The sequence below is a fragment of the Pristis pectinata genome, chromosome 15 (genome assembly GCF_009764475.1).
Source record: "Pristis pectinata isolate sPriPec2 chromosome 15, sPriPec2.1.pri, whole genome shotgun sequence".
Classification (NCBI taxonomy): domain Eukaryota; kingdom Metazoa; phylum Chordata; class Chondrichthyes; order Rhinopristiformes; family Pristidae; genus Pristis; species Pristis pectinata.
Window position 1 is genome coordinate 41,729,931 of NC_067419.1, and position 22,942 is coordinate 41,752,872.

The following is a 22,942-nucleotide window of genomic DNA, read 5'->3' on the forward strand; positions in this document are numbered from 1 at the left end:
GTTTGATACTATGGTTGGTTTTGCTGGTTTATTATTGTCACGTGTACCAAGTTACAGTGAAAAGCTCTGTTTTGCATGCCATCCATACAGATCATGCCCCACATAAGAACATCGAGGTAGTAAAAAGGAAACAGAATGCAGAATATAGTGTCACAGTTACAGAGAAAGTGCAGTGCAGGTAGACAAATAAAGTGCAAGGGCCATGACGAGGTAGATTGGGAGATCAAGAGTTCATCCTTTAGTGTATGAGAGGTCCGTTCAAGAGTCTGTTAACAGTAGGATAGAAGCTGTCCTTGAGACTGGGGGAAGGTGCTTTCAGGCTTCTGCCCAATGGGAGGGGAAAGGAGAGAATGTCCAGCATGGGAGGGGTCCTTGATTATGTTAACTGCTTTTCTGACGCAGTGAGGAGTGTAGACAGAGTCCATGGAGGGGAGGCTGGTTTTCGTGATGGACTGTGTTGAGTTTATAACTCTCTGTAATTTCTTGCAGTCTGGCGCAAAACAGTTGCCGTACCAAACTGTGATGCATCTAGATTGGATGCTTTCTATGGTGCATCTTTGAAAATTGCTAAGAGTCATTGGGGAACATGCCGAATATCCATAACCTCCTGAGGAAGTAGAAACGTTGGTGTGCTTTTTTGGCTGCCGTGTCCAAGTAAACCTTGCTGATGATACAAGTGTGGGTGCCAGGGTGGGCTCTGAGGAGGATGTAGAGAGGCTTCAGGGGGAGATAAACATGGTGAGTGAATGGGCAGGGGCAGGAGTATAATGTGGGAAAATATGAGGTCATCCACTTTGATAGAAAAAATGGAAAGGCAAAGTAGTTTTGAAATGTTGGGAGATTTTTGAAAGATGTTGGCGTTCAGAAGGACCTGGATGTCCTTGTACATAAATCACTGAAAGTTGGCGTGCAGGTACAAAAAGTAATTGGGAAGGCAAATGGTAAGTTGGCCTTTATTGTGAAAAGGATTTGAGACTCATGGAGAAGTCTTGCTCCAATTATATAGGGGCCCTGGTGAGATCACATTTGGAAGATTGTGCACAGGTCTGGTCTCCCCTCCTGAGGAAGGAAGTACTTGTTATAGAGGGGGTTCAGCTTGATTCATGGGCTGGTGGGTTTATTGTTTATGGAGAGATTAAGCAGGCTGAACCTTTACTTCTTGAGTTCAAAAGAATGATCTCATTGAAAAGCGCAAAATTCTTTATGAGTCTTGACGTGGGCGATGCAGGGATGATGTCTCCCCTGACTGGGATGTCAAGAATCAGGGGTCACATTCTCAAAATAAGGAGTCTTGTGTGAACATAACAGCTCCCATTGGCTCTATTCGAAGATGATTAGGAGATTTCTTCCAGTAACTTGGACAACATTCACCACTCAACCCAATACTAATTAACTGGCTGCTGTTCCTGGGATCTTGGTTTGTGCAAATTGATTCCCGCATTCCCTTATGCTGCAATAGTGATGATACTTTAAAAACTACTTTACTAACCAATGCAAGCCGCTCTTTATCTTTTCCAAGTTTAATTTTTTTTCTCTTTCCAGCTGTCTTTTTCGTGCAACTTTCTTGCACGGATTTTCTTAACACAATACCAGCACCTTACAGTACTATTAACTGTAGAATGATGTTCTCAGGAGGTGCAATTGTCAGATTGGCTTATGTGGTAATGCTCCTGCTTCTGAATTAGTTTTTAAATTTTTTTAAAATTTTATTTACAGCGTGGTAACAGGCCCTTTCGGCCCAACGAGTCCGCGCCGCCCATTTTAAACCACAAATTGACCTACCCGTACATCTTTAGAATGTGGGAGGAAACCGGAGCACCCGGAGGAAACCCACGCAGACACGGGAGAATGTACAAACTCCTTACAGACAGGCTGGACAAACTTGGGCTCTTTTCTCTGGAGCAGTGGAGGCTGAGGGGTGATTTGTTGGAAGTGTATAAAATTATGAAGGGCATAGATATAGGGTGGACAAGCAATATCTTTTTCCTATTACTGAGAGATCCAGTACCAGAGGGCATGCATTTAAGGTGAGGGGGGTAGGTTCAGAACAGACGTGAGGGGTAAGTTTTTTACTGAGAGAGTGGTGGATGCCTGGAATGCATTGCCTGATAGGGTGGTGGAGGCAAACTCATTGGGGGCTTTTAAGAGGGGCTTGGATGGGCACAATAATGAGAGGAAAATAGAGGGATATGGGCATTCTGTAGGTAGGAGGGAATAGCTTTGTCGACCCAACATTGTGGGCAGAAGGGCCTGTTCTGTGCTGTACTGTTCTATGTTCTTAAACGCTGAGTGCAAAGAAGGTTCTCTGGATCGGTTCTGGGGATGCAGGAATTGGACCTCATTGAGACATACAACATTCTCGGGAGGCGGACAGGTTAGGTGCTGCGGATTTCAGACACGGGAATTTGACCTGAATCCACTTCAGTTTGTGGGGACAGACTGGATAAAGGCTGACTTTGTTATCCTTCAACCAGAGCAAGCTGAGGAGAGACCTGACTAAGGTATCCAAAATTATGATTGGCATGGATAAATAGAAGAAACTTTTCCCCTATAGTAGATGTTTCTAAAGCTAGGGGTCATAGGTTTAGAATAAGAAGTAAGAGGTTTAGGCAGAATTGGAGGAGAAACTTTTTCACCTGAGGAGGTAGATGGAATATGGAACACACTGCCGGAGAGGATAGGAGAGGAAGAGACTCTCACAGCATTTAGACAGCCACTTGAATCGCCAAGGCATAGAAGGCTACAGACCGTGTGCTGGTAATAGATGGTTACTTGATGATCAGCACGGATACGTTGGGCTGAAGGGCCTCCTTCTGTGCTGTCTGACTCCATGAGATGCTGTGAACTTCAGACACTCAAATGCAGCCTGCATACATTGAGTGTTTACTGCGTATAATGGTGGGTGACTTTCTATCCTGTATCAACTTTTACAATCCCAAGGTGGTCCAATGTGCTCTGGGGACGTAGCACATTTCGAAGTGTCGCCTTTGTTAAAATGCCAGAAACGTCAGGGCCAAAAAGCGCACAGCAAACTCCCACAAAACACCTCTGCGACAACAAGCAGAATTCAGTTTCTAATTGCCAAAGGAAAGCCGTGATGCAAAAATACACCATGACGGTGATTGGAATTATAACCATGTTCCAAATCCCTAAAGCTGGTAACCAAGTACTTTTAACTTCCAGATTGAATCACAGAATCATGGCGTATTACATTACAGAAGGGGACTATTGGTTCTAAAATTCAGCCAATCCCATTTCCCCACAGCTCTGCGAATGTTTTATCTTCAAATATTTGTCCAATTCCCTTTTGAACCTGTGTCTGCCACACTCTCAGTTGCTGCGTTACAGAGGTTTTCCATCAGTCACTTCTCGATCTTAAACCTATTTCCTCTGGTCCTTCTCTCTGCTACAGACTGTCTCATACGATGATGGAAAGCTGGAGGCCCCACATTTTATGCAGGGTTTCACACTACTGCATCAACCTGTCAGCCTTGGCTGTCGGCATTGGTCACCCTGCTGTTGTAACGTTGGCTTTGCTTGTTTGCTTTCTCCAGATTGCAAGTACACGTGTCACACTCACTGTCGAGACTTGGTCCAACTTGACTGCCAAAAGAATGGTAAATCAGTAGATCACAGCTCCTGCCCTGTCAACACGGGGCAACAATTCCTCAGGAACGATGAGGTAAGACGTTTAATCAGCTCATTTCAACCAAGATCAACATGCAAGGTTTGAAAATGTCTAGGACACTTACCTCAAGTTCCAACCTGACCTGATGCATTGGTGTAGATTCAACCCTCGCACTCTTCCTAACCATGCTTGCACCATGCCCTCGCATTTCTTCCCTGATTTTGTGCTTTGGAGAGGGTGCAGAAGAGGTTCACTGGGATGTTGCCTGGATTAGAAGGTAGGGCAGGCATGGTAGTGTAGCGGTTAGTGTAATGCTATTACAGCGCCAGCGACCCGGGTTCAATTCTGGCCGCTGTCTGTAAGGAGTTTGTACGTTCTCCCCGTGTCTGCATGGGTTTCCTCCAGGTGCTCCGGTTTCCTCCCACATTCCAAAGACGTACGGGTTAGGAAGTTGTGGGCGTGCTATGTTAGCGCCAGAAGCGTGGCGACACTTGCGGGCTGCCCCCAGAACACTCTGCAAAAGGTGCATTTCACTGTGTGTTTTGATGTACATGTGACTAATAAAGAAATCTTATCTCATCTTATGAGCTATAAGGAGAAGCTGGACAAACTTGGGTTGTTTTCTCTGGAGGCTGTCAGAGGCTAAGGGGAGACCTGATAGGTTTATAAAATTATGAGAGGCAGAGACAAGGTAGACAGCCAGAATTTTTCTCCCAGAGTAGAAATGTTGAATACTACTGGGCATAGCTTTAAGGTGAGAAGGGGGAAAGTTTGAAGGAGATGTGCGGGGCAAGTATTTTACACGGAGTGTGGTGGGTGCCTGGAATGCACTGCCAGGGGTGGTGATGGAAGGGGATACAACAGTGACATTCAAGAGGCTTTTAGATAGGTACATGAATATGCAGGGAACAGGGGGATATGGATCATGTACAGGCCGAAGGGATTAATTGAATTTGGCATAGGGCTAGGCACAGACAAGTGGGCCGAAGGGCCTGTTCCTGTGTTGTGCTGTTCTATATTCTATGTTTTCACTTTCTCATCTGTGAAGCTTTATCACTTTCTCACTTGTCAGCTTCCCATTCGCCCCCCACATCATTTAACTAATCCCATGTAATTCCCCCACATTCCCGTCAACTCCCCACAGATTCTACAACTCACCTGCACACCAGCAGCAATTCTCAGTGAGCAACTAACCCACATGCCATTGGGATGTGGGAGGAAACTGGAGCACCGGGGGGAAGCTCATGTGGTCACAGGGAGAAAGTGCAAACTCCACACAGACAGCACCGGAGGTCAGGATTGAACCCAGTTCACTGGAGCCACGAGGCAGCTAGGTAAAGAGTGGGGAGAATGTGGATTTCTTGACAACTATTTTTTATCAGTGGCCTCTAGTAATGCTCTTCCTCACAAGTGGGAACATTCTCTCTGTAACCATTTTATTAAAACCTTCCATCATTTTAACGAGCTGTATTAGGTCACTCCTTGGCCATCTTTTCTCAAGAGGAGACGTTTTGCAGCAGGTTGAATTGCCCAGTGAAGTATGAAACTTGCTGCCATTGTTCCGTGTCTATTGCTACTTCTGCTTGTTCTATGTTCGATGCTTTACTAATGAAGAGAGTAAAGTCACTTTATGCAACAAACAATCTGCTGGAAGAACTCAGCAGGTCGAACAGCATCTGCAGGAGGAAAGGAATTGTCGACGTTTCAGTCCTGATGCAGGGTTTCGACCCAAAAAGTCGACAATTCCTCCCCCCCCACCCCCACAGATGCTGCTCGACCTGCTGAGTTCTTCCAGCAGATTGCTTGTTCCAGATTCCAGCATCTGCAGTCCCTTGTGTCTCCAAAGTCACTTCATGGTGTATTTTAGGGACTTATTCGGTTGCTTTCTTCACCTGACTTTTTACGTACTTTGCATATATTCTAATCATTTCATCTAATCTCAGTCTACAAGAACAGAAAGTACACAGAGCACTCCTCCCACTAGACAGGACCAAGGATTCCTTATGGGTCATAGAGCTATAAAGCACAGGAACAGGCCCTTCGGCCCCACTCGTTCATGCCGACCAAGTTGCCTAACTGAGCTAGTCCCGTTGCCTTCTCCAAGCTTTGAAAGAGCTGCCTCAGAATTCAGTCACAGCACCACATTTTGGAGAGCTGAATGTGATCGCAACCATTGCTGGGTGGAATCGTCTCCATTTGGAAATTCGACGGGGCACTTCCAGTCTCTATTCAGACCTGCAGACCAGATGTGATTTGTACAATGGAACGATGTTAGTTTCCATGCATGACTCCATTGGATGGGAAATCAGATCACCTTTCTGTGAGCAGCTTTAAATATTTTTGGATGAATTTGATGGACAAGGCCTTAATCTCCTCCAAGAGACTACATGAAGAGGTATCAAACAGCTGGAGGAACTCGCTGGGTCAGCCAACATCTATGAAGGGAAATGGACAATCAACGTTTCAGGTCGAGAAGGGTCTCAACCCGAAACGTCGGCTATCCATTTCCCTCCATAGATGCTGCCTGACCTACTGAGTTCCTCCATCGCTTTTGTGTGCTGCTCCAGATTCCAGCATCTGCAGTCTCCTGTGTCTCCTTGCAGTCATCAGCCTGGTGTTAGTGCTCAAGTCCTTAAATATTTGAGTTGTTCAGTCAAGCTGATACTGTAAGTAAATAATTCAGTTTGTGAAGGGGACATTAGTTCACAAGCATCAGTGGAGCTCAAGTAGTACTGGATGTGATGTACACAGGCAGCATTGATTAACTGGTTTGTTCGATAAGTATCTTATCTAGAATGGGATGGTTAATTATGGACGTTTAGTATATTGTACAGAGCAAAACAGACTTCTTTTGCTGGTAATGGGGAATTTCACCTGTTGTAAAAAGTAACTGAGTAAAATTATGCACACTGGAATAAGTGAAGTACTCAGGTAGGTAATAATATAAGATATCTTTATTAGTCACAGGTACATCGAAACACACAGTGAAATGCATCTTTTTGCGTAGAGTGTTCTGGGGGTAGCCCGGAGGTGTCGCCACGCTTCCGGCGCCAACATAGCAAGCCCACAACTTCCTAACCCGTATGTCTTTGGAATGTGGGAGGAAACCGGAGCACCCGGAGGAAACCCACGCAGACACGGGGAGAACATACAAACTCCTTAGAGACAGCGGCTGGAATTGAACCCGGGTCACTGGCGCTGTAAAGTGTTATGCTAACCGCTACACTAAGAGGAATCATGGAGTGATACAGCAGGGAAAAAGACCCTTCGGCCCATTGAGTCCGTGCCAACCATCTACCACCCATTTACACTAATCCTACATAACCTAATTTTTATTCTCCCCACATTCTCATTAACTCCCCCCAGATTCTACTAATCACCTACACACTAGGGGCAATTTGCAGTGGCCAATTAAACTACCAACCAAAACTTTTTTTGGATGTGAGAGGAAACCAGACCATCTGGAAGAAACCCACACAGCCACAGGAGAACGTGTAACCTCCAGGCAGGCAGTGCCCGATGTCAGGATTGAACTCACACCTCCGACACTGCAAGGCAGTGGCTCTATCAGCTGTGCCACTGTGCTACTCTGCACAGGTAATTAATAACGTGTTCTTTAGACTGGTGACCTAGATCTTCTGAACCAGTTATTTTTAAATGCATCAAGGAGGGTATTAATGTAAACAACACAGATTACTCCATTACTCTCACTGCTTTTTGACAAGTAAGTTCCCCAACAGACAAGGTCCCTAACACAACAGTAGTTGCCAGAAGGTGGCAGAATATTGATTTTAACAGATCTTGGTTACAAGTGGGAATTAATATTGTTGTGAAAGTAGTTAAAGTCCTGTTTATTGTCATATGCACAAGTACATGTACACACAGGTGCAATGAAAAACTTACTCGAAGCTGCATCACGGGCACATAGAGTCAGATACACAACATTCACAAGAAAAGCATTAACTATACATAAATTATACAAGAAAGAACAGAATTGGAACATTAAAAAAATGTCCATTGTAGTGCAAAGTGGTCAAAGTGGTCATAGTGTTGCTATACTGAGGTAGTGATTAGGGTTGTGCAGGTTGGTTCAAGAACCAAATGGTTGAAGGGAAGTAGCTGTTCCTGAACCTGGTGGTGTGGGACTTCAGGTGCCTGATGGTAGCTGTGAGAAGATGGCGTGGCCTGGATGGTGGGGATCTTTGATGTATGGATTGATCTGTGTGGATGGCACGCAAACAAAGCTTTTCACTGCATCTCGATGCATGTGACAATAATAAACCAATTGCCAATTCCCATTTCCGACCTGTGAACTGGTCGAGTTACGAACAGTTCTCAGGAATGGACCCGTGTCCCAACCTGGGGAGAACCTGTGATTAGTTCTGATGAAGGGTCTCGGACCCAAACCCGTTTCTCGCTCCACATCCTGACCAGCAACACTTTCTGATTTTACTTCAGATCTTCAGCATCTGCAGATTTTTTTTTTCACTTGAACATTTACCTGTAATGTTTTCATTTTGAAATCCTAGCCTGGAGGTTTGTTGAAGAAACTGCTGAAGAATCGGTTGTTGGCGTAGTTTTGATCGGATTGGATGGCTGAACAGCCAACTGATCTCTTGTGTGGGACTTTAGGCTTCTGTACCTCCTGCCCAATGGGAGCTGCAAGAAGATGGCATGGCCCGGATGGTGGGGATTTTTGATGATAGATTTTACCTTCTTAAGGCAGCATATCATATAGATACTTTCGATGGTGGGGAGGGATGTTCCCATGAAGTATCAGTGCTCACGGTGTGGTGTCCTCCACACTGATTAAACCAAGTGCAGTTTGGGTGATCACTTTATAGTTTGTCTCCATTCTGAACTTCCAGACGCCTGTCACATTAATTTTCCATCCAATTCCCACTCTGACCTCTTTGGCTTTAGTCTCCAACACTGTTCCAATGAAGCCCAAAGTAAACTCAAGGAATGGTACCTTATCTTCAGCTTACTGACTTCCCATCAACCATCAAGCGCACATTTTTACACTGATCCAACACTGATCCAGTTTACTCTCCCTGCATTCCCAGATTCTAACGCTCACTTACACGCTGGTCACCCTCACCAAGTTTTACAGATGCACCACAGAAAGCATCCTACCTGGATACGTCACGGCTTGGTACGGGAACTGCTCTGCCCAAGGCCGCAATAAATTGCAGAGTTGTGGACGCAGCCCAGTCCATCACACAAACCACCCTCCCCTCCATTGACTCCGTCTACACTTCCCGCTGCCTCGGGAAAGCGGCCAACATAATCAAAGACCCCTCCCACCCCTCCCATTGGGCAGAAGGTACAAAAGCTTGAGAACACACACCACTACACTCAAGGACAGCTTCCATCCCACTGTTATAAGACTCTTGAACATATTCGATAAAGGTAAACTCTTCATCTCCCAATCTACCTTGTCATGGCCCTTGCACTTTATTTGTCTACCTGCTCTGTACTTTCTCTGTAACTGTAACACTATATTCTGCATTCTGTTATTGTTTTCTTAGATAAGATAAGATAAGATATCTTTATTAGTCACATGTACATCGGAACACACAGTGAAATGCATCTTTTGCGTAGAGTGTTCTGGGGGCAGCCCGCAAATGTCGCCACGCTTCCGGCGCCAACATAGCATGCCCACAACTTCCTAACCCCTACATCTTTGGAATGTGGGAGGAACCGGAGCACCCGAAGGAAACCCATGCAGACACAGAGAGAACATACAAACTCCTTACAGACAGCAGTGGGAATTGAACCTTGGGTCGCTGGCACTGTAATAGCGTTACGCTAACCGCTACACTACTGTGCCGTAACGTACCTTGTTGTACCTCCTTGCTGTACTTATGTATGGAATGATCTGTCTGGATGGCATGCAGACAAAAGCTTTTCACTGTATCTCGGTACATGTGACAATGATAAATCAATTACCAATTAGGGACAATTAACCTACCAAACTGCACATCTCTGGGATGTGGATGGGAACCGGATAGGTAGTTTATGGTCAGCATACACTCAGTGGGCTGAAGGGCCTGTTTCTATGCTGTAATTTCTGTGATGACTGGCACAGATTTATTTGATGAGGATGGTTGGTGGTTGGTGACACAGCACTGAATTGGCAGAAACAGTCAGACGGTCATTTAATTCAGGTGACAAGCTCGCATCTTAAATCTCCCCTGATTGCTTGCTCCATGTAGCAGTCGCTGCTCCAGCTACCTCTGACTTATTGCCAATCTCTGCGGCAGGCTAACACGTAATGTTTACACGCTAATCAATCTGGATTTTAAAGTGTTGTCGATATGCAATAAGTCACCCAATGCTGAGGTGATTTTGCTCCTTGCTCTGTCTACACCAATGCACTTTACTATAGTATCCATGTCTTGCAGGTGGTTTAGACCAGCATGGAAGCAATGGGCTGAAGGGCATCCTGGAGTGTCATAGAGTCATGGAGTCATAAAACATGGAAGCATGCCCTTTGGCCCAACTGGTCGATGCCGACCAAGATCCCTCATCCAAGCAAATCCCATTTACCAGCGTTTGGCCCATAACCTTCTAAACCTTTCCTATCCATGTACCTGTCCAGGGTCTTTTAAAAGCTGTTACTGTATCTGCCTCAACCACTTCTTCAGGAAGCTCATTCCACATGCATACTACCCTCTATGTAAAAAATAGTTGCCCTTCAAATTCCTATTAAATCTTTCCCCTCTCACCTTAAACCTAAACCTTCTAGTTCTTGATTCCCGGACAAAAAGACTGAGTGTATTCACCCCATCTACGTGTTGTAACTTTCTAATATTCTATGGGATATGGAAGAAGGAACTTGCACTCCCTTGGCACTTTTCACTTCTTCATGGTGACTCAAAGCAGTTTACAGACAGTGAAGTTCTCTCAGAGTTCTACTGGCTGGTGTATTGCCGGGCACACAGCACCCAGGTGTGTACAGCAGGTTCCTACAATTAGGGATGGGAATTTGAGCAGGTAATCATCTTTTGTCATACTGGTTGTGGGATTAGTATCAACCCAAGCCAATACTTCCCAGTTCTTCAATTGCAGATGTGGGCAGAGAAATAGCAGATGGAGTTTAACCTGGATAAATGTGAGATGTTACACCTTGGTAGGACTAATGTCAAGAGGCAGTACACTCTTTAGGGCAAGAGCCTTAAAAGTGTTGAAGAGCAGGGAGACCTTGGGGTGCTAGTCCACGACTCACTGAAAGCGGCTACACAGGTAGGCAGGGTGGTTAAGAAGCCTTATGGAATGCTTGCTTTCACTAATCGAGGTATTGAGTATAGGAGTCAAGAAGTTATGATACATCTCTATAGAACTCTGGTTAGGCCGCATTTAGAGTATTGCGTGCAATTCTGGTCACCTCACTATAGGAAGGATGTCGAGGCTTTAGAAAGGGTGCAGAGGAGGCTTACTAGGATGCTGCCTGGATTAGAGGGCAAACTTGGACTCTTTTCTCTGGAGCGGTGGAGGCTGGGGGGTGATCTGTTGGAAGTGTATAAAATTATGAGGGGCATAGATAGGGTGGACAAGCAATATCTATTTCCCATTATTGAGCGATCCAATACCAGAGGGCATGCATTTAAGGTGAGTGGGGGTAGGTTCAGAAGAGACATGAGGGGTAAGTTTTTTACTGAGAGAGTGGTGGATGTCTGGAATGCGTTGCCTGATAGGGTGGTGGAGCAAACTCATTGTGGGCTTTTAAGATGGGCTTGGATGGGCACATGAATGAGAGGAAAATAGAGGGATATGGGCATTCTGTAGGTAGGAGGGAATAGCTTTGTCGGCCCAACATTGTGGGCAGAAGGGCCTGTTCTGTGCTGTACTGTTCTATGTTCTCTTCGTAGCAGTACCATGGAATCTTTTTCAATCACTCTCTAAGGGAGAATTCTTTCACACAGAGGGTGGTTGGACTCTGCCCAAGATGCTGATGGGGGCAGGTACTCTCACAACAGATCAGAAGCATCCAAACAAGCAGTTGGATCGCCAAGGCTTGGAAGGCAATGGACCAAATACATGTAAATGGGACTAGTATAATGGTCGGCATGGATATGGTGGGCTGAAGGGCTTGTTTCCATACTATACAACTCTACAAATTTTACACTGTCCTGAAGGAGTGGATGGGGATTTTGTTTAATGTCCCAGTCAATGCTTTTACTGTCAGCCTAACGTCAGAAGAAGGAAAGTTATTGGAAAAGTATCTGAAGGAGAGGATTAATGATCACTTGGAAAGGCAGGGACGATTCAGAGACAGCCAACATGGCTTTGTCAAGGACAAATCCTGTCCGACCAATCTGGATTTTTTGAAGAGGGAACACGGTATATTGATGAGGGTAGTGCAGTAGATGTGGCTTGCTCGGACTTCAGTAAAGCATTTTACAAGGTCCCACGTGGGAGACTGGTCCAAAAAGTTAGGGCCCATGGGGTTCAGGGTAAGTTGGTAAATTGGATTCGAACTTTGCTCACCACAGGAGACAGAGGGAGGTGGTAGAGGATTATTTTTGTGATTGGATGCCTGTGACTAGTGATGTTGGTATTGGTGTCGGTTTATTATTGTCACTTGTACCGAGGTACAGTGAAAAACTTGTCTTGCAAACCGTTCGTATGGGTCAATTCATTACACAGTGCAGTGAGGTAGTACAGGATAAAAACAATAACAGAATACAGAGTAAGGTGTCACAGCTACAGGGAAGTGCATTGCAGGTACACAATAAGGTGCAAGGTCATAACAAGGTAGATCGTGAGGTCAAGAGTCCATCTCATCATATAAGGGAACCGTCCAATAGTCTTATCACAGTGGGATAGAAGCTGTCCTTGAGCCTAGTGGTATGTGCCCTCTGGCTCCTATATCTTGAGGAGAGAAGAGAGAATGATCTGGGTGGGTGGGGTCTCTGATTATGCTGGCTGCTTCACCAAGGCAGCAAGAGGTATAGACAGAGTCCATTGAGGGGAGGCTGGTTTCCATGATGTCCACTACTCTCTGCAGTTTCTTGTGGTCCCGGGCAGAGCAGTTGCCATACCAAGCTGTGATGCATCCAGATGGGATGTTCCACAGGGAGCAGTGCTGGGACCCTTGCTGTTTGTAATACATCTGAATGCGGATGTAGAAGGCATGATCAGTAAGTTTGCAGATGACACAAAGTTTGACAGAGTTGTTGACAGTGTGGAGGGTTGTCTTAGACTTAGGGTAATATCAATGTGTTGGCAAAATGGGCTGAGAAATGGCAGATGGAGTTTGATCCAGACAAATGTGAGGTGATGAATTTTGGGAGCACTAATGAGGCCAGGACATACACCATGAATGGTGTGGTCCTAGGGAGTCTTGAGGAACAGAGAGACCTCGGTGTACGAGTCCAAATATCCTTGAAGGTGATAGCGCAGGTAGATAACATGGTTAAGAAGGTATTGGGATGCTGGGGGGGACATTAGTCAGGGCATTGAATACAAGAGCAGGGAAGTTATGCTGCAACTTTATAGAATATTGGTCGGACCTCAGCTGGAGTACTGCCTGCAGTTCCGGTCACCACACTATGAGAATGATGTGATAGCCTTGGAGAGGGTGCAGAAGAGATTCACCAGGGTGTTGCCTGGGATAGAGCCTTTTAGACAGGAGAGGCTAGATCTGTTTTCCCCTGGAGCGGACCGGCTGAAGAGGGGAAATGATTGAGGTATATAAAAGTAAGGGGTATAGATAGGGTAGACTGCAGGAAACATTTCCCCATATCAGAGGTAGATAAAACTAGAGGACACAGATTTGGGGAAAGGAGTAATAGAGGGGATCTGAGGGGGACCTCCTTCACCCAGGGAGTGGTGTGTACTTGGAACACACTGCCTGAGAGAAAAGCAGAGTCACATTTAAGTAGACGAGCACTTGAATCATCTAGGAATAGAATATTATGGGCCAAGTGCTGGGAAATGGGATTAATGCAGATGAGTGCCCACTGGTCAGCATGGACGTGATGGGACATGCTGTGTGATTCTTTCTGTGACAACAGTGCAGTACTCCCTCAGTACTTCATAGTCATGGACTGAGACAGGCCCTTTGACTAATGAGTCTATGCTGATCATCGAGCATCTCTTCAGTGGAGCGTGAGCCGAGATATTTATGCCTCACATCTATGGTCTTCTTCTGACATAAAGACTCGATTGTTACCAACTGGGAGAGGCTTAACAATAGCAAAACCATAGGATTGATTTTCCAAATACACAAGCCTGCAATCAAGCGATGTTTTGTGCTTGTCTTTGTTCGATCTTATCTGTCATTGTTCAAACGGATCACTATTTTGGTCTGGTTTAACTTGTTCTGCCATTCGCTGATTGGCCTCCCTTGTTTCCATGGCACCCCGGGTTTGGTGTCGCCCACAAATTCAGCTGCATTCCGTTTCTGAATCCAAGCCCATTGGAATCATAGTATGGTTACAACATAGGAGAAGGCCATTCAGCCCCTGAATCCGTGCTGGCTCCTTGCAAAGCAATTATATCCCATTCCCTTGCCTTTACCCTAGAGCAGGTGCCTATCCAATCGCCTTTGATAAGACAAGACAAGATTTCTTTATTAGTCACATGTACATCAAAACACACAGTGAAATGCATCTTTTGTGTAGAGTGTTCTGGGGGCAGCCCACAAGTGTCACCACGCTTCCGGCACCAACATAGCACGCCCACAACTTCCTAACCCGTACGTCTTTGGAACGTGGGAGGAAACCGAAGCACCCAGAGGAAACCCATGCAGACACGGGGAGAACGTACAAACTCCCTACAGACAGTGACCAGAATTGAACCCGGGTCTCTGGAGCTGTAATAGCGTTATGCTAACTGCTACACTACCGTGCCTGCCCTTGGAAGGCTCAGATTGATTGTGGTTCCAACACCTTTGCGGGCAGTGATTCCGCTTTGCGTAAGCTACAAAATCTCTTTGACATTTTGCCCAAAATTTTAAATTTGTGCCTTCTACTCTTGAACTATCCACCAAGAACATTCCTCGATCTACCCCATCAAAATCCATAACAATCCCTAAACTTCCATCAAGTTTCTCAACATTAAGTAACATCGTTCCATTATATCACACTGAAGCCAAGTAGTACTTGAACCCACAGCTCTGTGGTTCAGAAACAAGGACAAAGCTGTGGCAGGTGAGAGTGAGTGAGCAAAACAAGAGGGAGGCCATTCAGCCCATCGAGCCTGCGCCAGCTCTTACCAGTGACCAAGGTTTGATCCTGACCTCTGGTGCTGTCTGCGTGGAGTTTGCATGTTCTCCCCACGACTGCGTGGGTTTCCCCTGGGTGCTCCCATGTCCCAAAACGTGCTGGTGGGGTTAACTGGATATTGTCAATTGCCCCTTGTGTAGGTAGGTGGCAGGGGAGTCAGGGGAGACTTGGTTGGTATGTGAGAGAGGATAGGTTACAGGGGAATAAGTGGGGAAATGGGAAAGGGAATGCTCTGAGAAACAGTATAAACTTGATGGGCTGAATAGCCTCCTTCTATTTCATAAGGAAGTGTGACAAGTAATTCAGTGGGATCTCACTGGGAAAACATTCACTGATTTCCTATCTCCTCAGCCAACTCTCCCCTGTCTCCTCCAACAACCTCTCCCCATCTCCTCAACTGACATCTTCTCCCACTCCACCATGCCCTCAATCCCCTACCTACAACTGGGGTGAAATTCTGAGACAGAGGAGATTTAATGGAGGTGCATAAACTTATGAGTGAAGATAGGCAGCAATACCTCCAGCACAATTATTCTCAACACTGGTGCCCCACAAGGCTGCATCCTCAGCCCTCTACTCCCTATGTACTCATGACTGTGTGGCCAGATTCTGCTCTAGCTCCATCTACAAGTTTGCAGATGATACCACCATAGTAGGCCGTATGTCAAATAACGATGAGTCGGGGTACAGGAAGGAGATAGAGAGCTTAGTGACATGGTGTCATGACAACAACCTTTCCCTCAATGTCAACAAAACAAAAAAGCTGGTCATTGACTTCAGGAAAGGGGGTGGTGTACATGCACCTGTCTATATCAACGGTGCTGAGGTCAAGAGGGTTGACAGCTTCAAGTTCCTAGAAGTGAACATCACCAATAGCCTGTCCTGGTCAAATTACGTAGATGCCATGGCCAAGAAAGCTCACCAGCGTCTCTACTTCCTCAGGAGGCTAAAGGAATTCGGTATATGTCCCCTTTGACACTCCAACTTTTGTTGATGCACTATAGAAAGCATCCTATCTGGATGCACCACAGCTTGGTATGGCAACTTCTCCGCCCAGGACTGCAAGAAACTGCAGAGAGTTGTGGACGCAGCCCAGCGCGTCACGGAAACCAGCCTCCCCTCCTTGGACTCTGTCTTTACCTCTCGCTGCCTTAGCAAAGCAGCCAGCATAATCAAAGACCCCACCCACCCGGGTCATTCTCTCTTCTCTCCTCTTCCATCAGGCAGAAGATAGAGGAGCCTGAGGGCATGTACCACCAGGCTCAAGGACAGCTTCTATCCCACTGTGATAAGACTACTGAATGGTTACCTGATATGCTGAGATGGACTCTTGACCTCACAATCTACCTCGTTGTGACCTTGCACCTTATTGTCTACCTGCACTGCACTTCCTCTATAGCTGTGACACCCTACTCTGTACTGTTATTGTTTTTACCTGTACTACCTCAATGCACTCTTTACTAACTCAATGTATCTGCACTGTGTAATGAATAGATCTGTATGGTCAGTATGCAAGACAAGTTTTTCACTGTACCTCGCTATAAGTGACAATAATAAACCAATACCAATACCAATGAGGGGCCCAGTCAGGGTAAACAGAAAGGACCTGAGCGGACCCATCAGTAACACGTGTCTGGGCCCTTCAATTAGCTGGTAGTGTTGAGGCAAGTTGCGAAATAGTTATTTTGGTCAATGCCCCGGTGAGGCCATTGAGTGTGGAGCCATGAATGTTGCTTTGACTATGACCAAGTTTACACAAAAGCGGAATGACGTCACAGGGAGAAGAGATGCAAAGGGAAGACTTGCATTTATGTGGCACCTTTCTCCTGCTGAGGATGGCCTGCCTTGTTCTACAACCACTGACTGTGGAAGCTGAGGAGTTTGGCAGGGTTGGGAGGAGGGGAAGGGAGGAAATAGTGGGTCAAACGCGCAACATGGCGCTCAGTTCTGAGTTACAAAACTCCATGAGCTCTTTGCACTCATGGATCACCGGAACTCACAGTACAGGAGGAGGCCATTTGGCTCATTTTGTATCTGCCAACCAAAAACACACTTGACGTTAGACTGGTGCCCAACTTTGCTCCATGTACCTGTGAGGTACCGATCTCCAGTCCCTCTTCTTAACGATGTAGGGAGTTCCTGCCTCCGTCCCCCTTTCAGGCTGTGAGTTCCAGACCCCCACCAGTTGCTGAGTGAAATAACTTTCCCTCAACATCCCCCATTCCTACCAGCTCTGCTTCTCCATCTATGCTGAGGTTTGGGTGGGGATAACAGGCGGAAGCCGATTTGGATCCTTCACTCTCTGGATGGCATGGTTGCCAATACCTCCGCCACATCTTAGACACTCAGCTTTGACTCCTCCCCACCATCACCGAGGACAGGGATGTTCTCGGAGCCTCCCCCTCCTGTTAGCTGGAGGTCCACCATCATTCACAATTCCATGTGGCAGCATTGCAGAACTTTGATCTGATCCGGTTGTTGGGAGATTGCCTTGCTCCATCTATTGCTTCCTGTTCACCAGATTGGCACCTTGGTTTTATGCACATCTAGTCCTGCTCACAGCATGTCCTTCTGCACCATGCACGATCCCACATCTTGATAGTAATGACAGACTGAGGGATAAGCTCGGGTAAAGTTACAGGTAGGAGGCAGCCAACATAATCAAAGACCCCTCCCATCCCGGATATTCTCTCTTCTCCCCCCTCCCATCGGACAGAAGATACAAAAGCCTGAAAGGTCGTACTACCAGGCTCAAGGACAGCTTCTATCTCACTGTTATAAGACTATTGAATGGTCCCCTATTACGATAAGATGGACTCTTGACCTCACAATCTACCTCATCATGGCCCTTGCACCTTATTGTCTACCTGCACTGCACTTCCTCTGTAACTGTAACACCTTATTCTGGATTCTGTTATTGCTTTTCCCTTGTCCTACCTCAATGTACTGATGTGATGAATTGATCTGTATGGACGGTATGCAAGACAAGGTTTTTCACTGTACCTCGGTACATGTGACAATAATAAACCAATTTACACATTTTAGCAGCGGTGTATTTTGATATTTGGTTTGATATTTATTTATTAGTCACATGTACATCGAAACACACAGTGAAATGCATCTTTTTGCGTTACTGACAATGTGCTGGGGGCAGCCTACAAGTGTCGCCACGCTTCTGGCGCCAACATAGCACGCCCACAACTTCCTAACCCATACGACTTTAGAATGTGGGAGGAAACCGGAGCACCCGGAGGAAACCCACGCAGACACGGGTAGAACCTCCATACAGACAGTGGCCGGAATTGAACCTGGGTCGCTGGCGCTGTAAAGCTTTATGCTAACCGCTACACTACCTGCTTGATGATTCCAAGCCTCTCCCACTGCCCCCTCCACACACTGGGAACATGAACTCATTCCAAATGCTGCTGCCAGTTCCCAACTCACACCAAGACCTCTGTGCCCATCACCTTGCTGAGCTACATAGATCTCTCGAAGAGTTGCATCCTTGTTTTCAAACCCTTCCATGGCTTCAGCCCTCCTTCACTCTGTCCCCTTTTCAACTCTATAAACGTCCGAGACCTCGGTAACTCAACCCTCTTGATCAACCTTGAATTGTAACGTTGTTGGCATTGCCTTTAGCTGTCCAACCCTCAAACCCTGTAACCCTCTCTCTCAGGGGCAGCACAGTGGCACAGCAAGTAGAGCCACCGCTTCACAGCGCCAGAGACCCAGGTTCGATCCTGGCCTCAGGTGCTGTCTGTGTGGAGTTTGCACGTTCTCCCTGTGACCATATGGGTTTCCTCCCACATCCCAAAGACAAGCAAGGGGTTGGTAGGTTAATTGGCCGCTGCAAATTGCCCCTTGCGTGTACATCAGCAGTGGGACCTGGGGGGAGAATTAAACAAAACTGTAGGATTAGTCTAAATGGATGAACAGAACATAGAACATAGAACAGAACCATAGAACCATAGAACAATACAGCACAATACAGGCCCTTTGGCCCACAATGTTGTGCTGACCCTTTAAACCTCGCCTAAGACTATCTAACCCCTTCCTCCCACATATCCCTCTATTTTAAATTCCTCCATATGCTTACCTAGCAATCTCTTGAATTTGACCAATGTACCTGCCTCCACCACCACCCCAGGCAGCGCATTCCATGCACCAACCACTCTCTGGGTTAAACGCCTTCTTCTGATATCTCCCTTGAACTTCTCACCCATTACTTTAAAGCCATGCCCTCTTGTATTGAGCATTAGTGCCCTGGGAGAGAGGCGCTGGCTGTCCACTCTATCTATTCCTCTTAATATTTTGTACACCTCTATCATGTCTCCTCTCTCCAAAGAGTAAAGCCCTAGCTCCCTTAGTCTCTCCTCATAATCCATACTCTCTAAACCAGGCAGCATCCTGGTAAATCTCCTCTGCACCCTTTCCAATGCTTCCACATCCTTCCTATAATGAGGTGACCAGAACTGGACACAGTACTCTACGTATGGTCTAACCAGAGTTTTATAGAGCTGCATCATTACCCCGCGGCTCTTAAACTCGATCCCTCAACTTATGAAAGCTAACACCCCATAAGCTTTCTTAACTACCCTATCCACTTGTGAGGCAACTTTCAGGGATCTGTGGATATGGACCCCCAGATCCATCTGCTCCTCCACACTACCCAGAATCCTGCCATTAACCTTGTACTCTGCCTTTGGCCTTGGTTGACAGTGGGTACAGACTCGATGGGCTGAAGGGCCTGATATCTATGAGTCACTGCCTTTGTAATATGGCGTTGACCTACGGCCTTGACCATGCTTCAGATCACCTCCATATGAAAGGGTCACATTGATTAGCTATAAGAAGAGTTTGGACAAACATGGGTTGTTTTCTCTGGAGCGTTGGAGGCTGAGGGGAGACCTGATGGATATACAGTATATAAAATCCTGAGAGGCGTAGATATGGTAGACAGTCAGAATCTGTTTCCCAGAGTGGAAACGTCAAACACTAGAGGGCATAGAGTTAAGGTGACAGGGGGATAGTTTAAAGGAGATGTGCAAGGCAAGTGTTCTTTATACAGAGAGTGCTGGGTACCTGGAATGCACTACCAGGGGAGGTGGGAGATGCAGATACAATAGTGGTGTTTAAGAGGCATTTAGACAGGCACATGAACAGGCAGGGAATGGAGGAATATGGACCATGTGCAGTTTAAGTTGGCATCATGGTTGGCACAGACAGTGTGGGCCGAAGGGCCTGTTCCTGTGCTGTACTCTTCCATATGGTTATGCTCCTGTGAGATGTTTTTCGACTATACCAGTGCTTTACACACGCAAGTTGAGGTTTAAACTGTAGCTGGATACAGTCAATTCCTGTTAACAGGAGACTGATTTTTTTCTTGATGGGGGTGGTCAGAATGATTACATTATCCAGTAATATGATTTAAGAGAGCGTTTGAAATCACACAGAGGCATTGTGTATAGTGGCGCACTGCGAATTTACAGGTGATTTAAATTAACCAATTGAATTGAAAGGGTAAGCTCAGTAACGTGACATGGGTTGGCTTCTGGCTGCAGTGTTTTTACTGCTTTGCTCATTCTCTTTTGTTGTTTTACATACACATTAGTCTCTGCAAAGCAAGTGTCACTCAGAACCAAGCACAAATCAAAACACTTCCTGTTTTTTGGGGCTCAAGGTTTAAGGCTTTAACCCAGAAATGTGCCTTCAAAATCAGTACAGTGCAGAGCTTCATGTAGAATGATGCCCCAGTTAATTTAGGCAATTTGTGTCCGGGGACTTGAGCGTTTATTGAATTCTGAGGCCTCAGTCCACAGGCTGAAGTTTGACGTGCACCAAGCTAGGACGTCAGGTGCCGGGGCCTTCCTGTTTTATGCTGAGCTTGAGTTCACTCTCAGGTCCCTGGAGATGAAGTTACCAAGTGTGGCAGCTATCCAAATGACAGGGTGGCATAGCACTTAACCTTGCAGAGATACAAGTTCAAATCTGACTCCGGCATATATACTCAGTTAACTGAAGGAACTTGAATTAAAAATGTAGTAATTGGTAATTGGTTTATTATTGTCACACGTACTGAGATACAGTGAAAAGCTTCTGTTTGCATGCCATCCAGACAGATCATTGCGGTAGTACAAAACAAAATGCAGAATATTGTGTTAGTGTTCCAGTTACAGAGAAAGTGTAGTGCAGGTAGACAATAAAGTGCTACCTGCAATATCAATATTGCTGATTGAAGTAAAAAACTGCAGATGCTAGAAATCTGCAATAAAACCAGAAAATTGCTGGAAACTCTCAGCAGGTTAGGCAGCACCTGTGGAGAAATAAACAGAGGGAATGCTTCCAGTCTAAAATAAAAACAGAAAATGCTGGAAATACTCAGTGGGTCAGGCAGCATCTGTGGTAAGAGAAACAGAGGCAATGTTTTGGGTCAGTTACCCTTTACTAGTAACGCTGAAACTACATGATTGTTGTAGATCTGATTTTGGGGAGGAAATCTCACTGTGTGTGACTCTAGGCTTGACACCTTTGTGGAATAGAAACACAAGAGACTGCAGATGCTAGCATCCCCTCACCTGGGTCCACCTATCACCTGCCAGCTCTTGCTCCACCCTTCCCTCCACCTTTTTCTACTGGCCATCTCCCCTCCACCTTTCAATCCAGATGAAGGGTCTCGACCAGAACTGTCGACCTCCACGGATGTTGCCTGACCCGCTGAGTTCCTCCAGCGTTTTGTGTGTTGCAGTTATCTGGAATAGCCCAGCAAGTTACTTAGGTCGATGGCAATTATGCCAAGGATGCTCACATCCTGTGAATGAATTAGGAAAATGTATTTTCTCTCTTTTCTACCGTGTTTGATGGCAGACTGATTCATCCCCTTCAGGAGACTGAACAGGCTAAATCCCAGGGGTCTTTTATTCATTCACATACGGTGCACAGTCATCCTTACATAGGGCGTAGGTTCAGAAGAGACGTGACGGGTACGTTTTTTGGTGGATGCCTGATGCCTGATAGGGTGGTGGAAGCAAGTTCATTGGGGGCTTTTAAGAGGGGCTTGGATGGGCTCATGAATGAGAAGAAAATGGAGGGATATGGGTATTCTCTAGGTAGGAGGGAATAGCTATATCAGCACAACATTGTGGGCTGAAGGGCCTGTTCTGTGCTGTACTGTTCTATGTTCTATGTTCTAAAACCAGGACTGACACCCCGAGCTCCTGCCCTTTCAGTTCTCAGCTGTAGAAGAGTCAGAGGGTTCTTCACACAATGAACAATGTTTGGCACAGCGTCAGAGACCCTGACCTCGGGCACTGTCTGTGTGGAGTTTGCACATTCTCCCTGTGATCACGTGGGTTTCCTCCGGGTGCTCCGGTTTCCTCCCACATCCCAGAGCTGTGCATGTTGGTAGGTTAATTGGCCGCTGTAAATTGCTGCTAGTCTGTAGGTGAGTGGTGGAGTCTGGGGGAGTTGATGAACTGTGGGTTGTATAAAAAATAGGATTAATATAGGATTAACATAAATGGCTGGTTCTTGGTCAGCACAGATTCAATGGGCTGGGGGGCCTGTTTCCATGCTGTATCTCTCAATGACTCATCTCTCGATGTCGCCACATTTATAGGGACTTGTGTGGGCTAATATCTAAGCAATTATAACTGGATAAACATCAAAAAAAAAATTCCAGATGCTGGAAATCTGAAATAGAAGCTGGAAACACTCAGCAGGTCAGGCAGCATCTGTTAAGGGAGAAACTGGGTGAATGTTTCAGGCTGAAGAGCCATCACCAGAACTCCGTTTCCCATAGACACTGCCTGACCTTGCTGAATGTGTCCAGCATTTTCTGTTTTTATTTCAATTATTAGTTGAATATATTAACTGTTCTATGCCAAGCAACAACCAGCTCAGTGGTCAAGGGTTAAATTTTGATCGAAAGAACCCTGCTCTTCTTAGAAATAATCCTCTATGAAATATCAGGCCCACCTGAGAGTATTAGCAGGGCTTTTTTTCAACGTCAAATCCTGAAGGCTGCCTACGGAAATGCAGCATTCCCTCAGTATTGCACTATAGGCTCAGTCCCATGAGCTTA

The 22,942-nt window shown here is 46.0% G+C and overlaps 1 protein-coding gene across 1 annotated transcript in view; it reads left to right on the plus strand.

The window, feature by feature from the left end:
• The window catches only part of rassf3 (Ras association domain family member 3), a 172,425-nt gene that overhangs the window by 51,142 nt on the left and 98,341 nt on the right, over positions 1-22,942 (plus strand). The window contains exon 2 of the mRNA XM_052030051.1: positions 3,555-3,682. Coding sequence (XP_051886011.1) covers positions 3,555-3,682 — 128 coding nt within the window. The remainder of the gene's footprint in view (positions 1-3,554; positions 3,683-22,942) is intronic.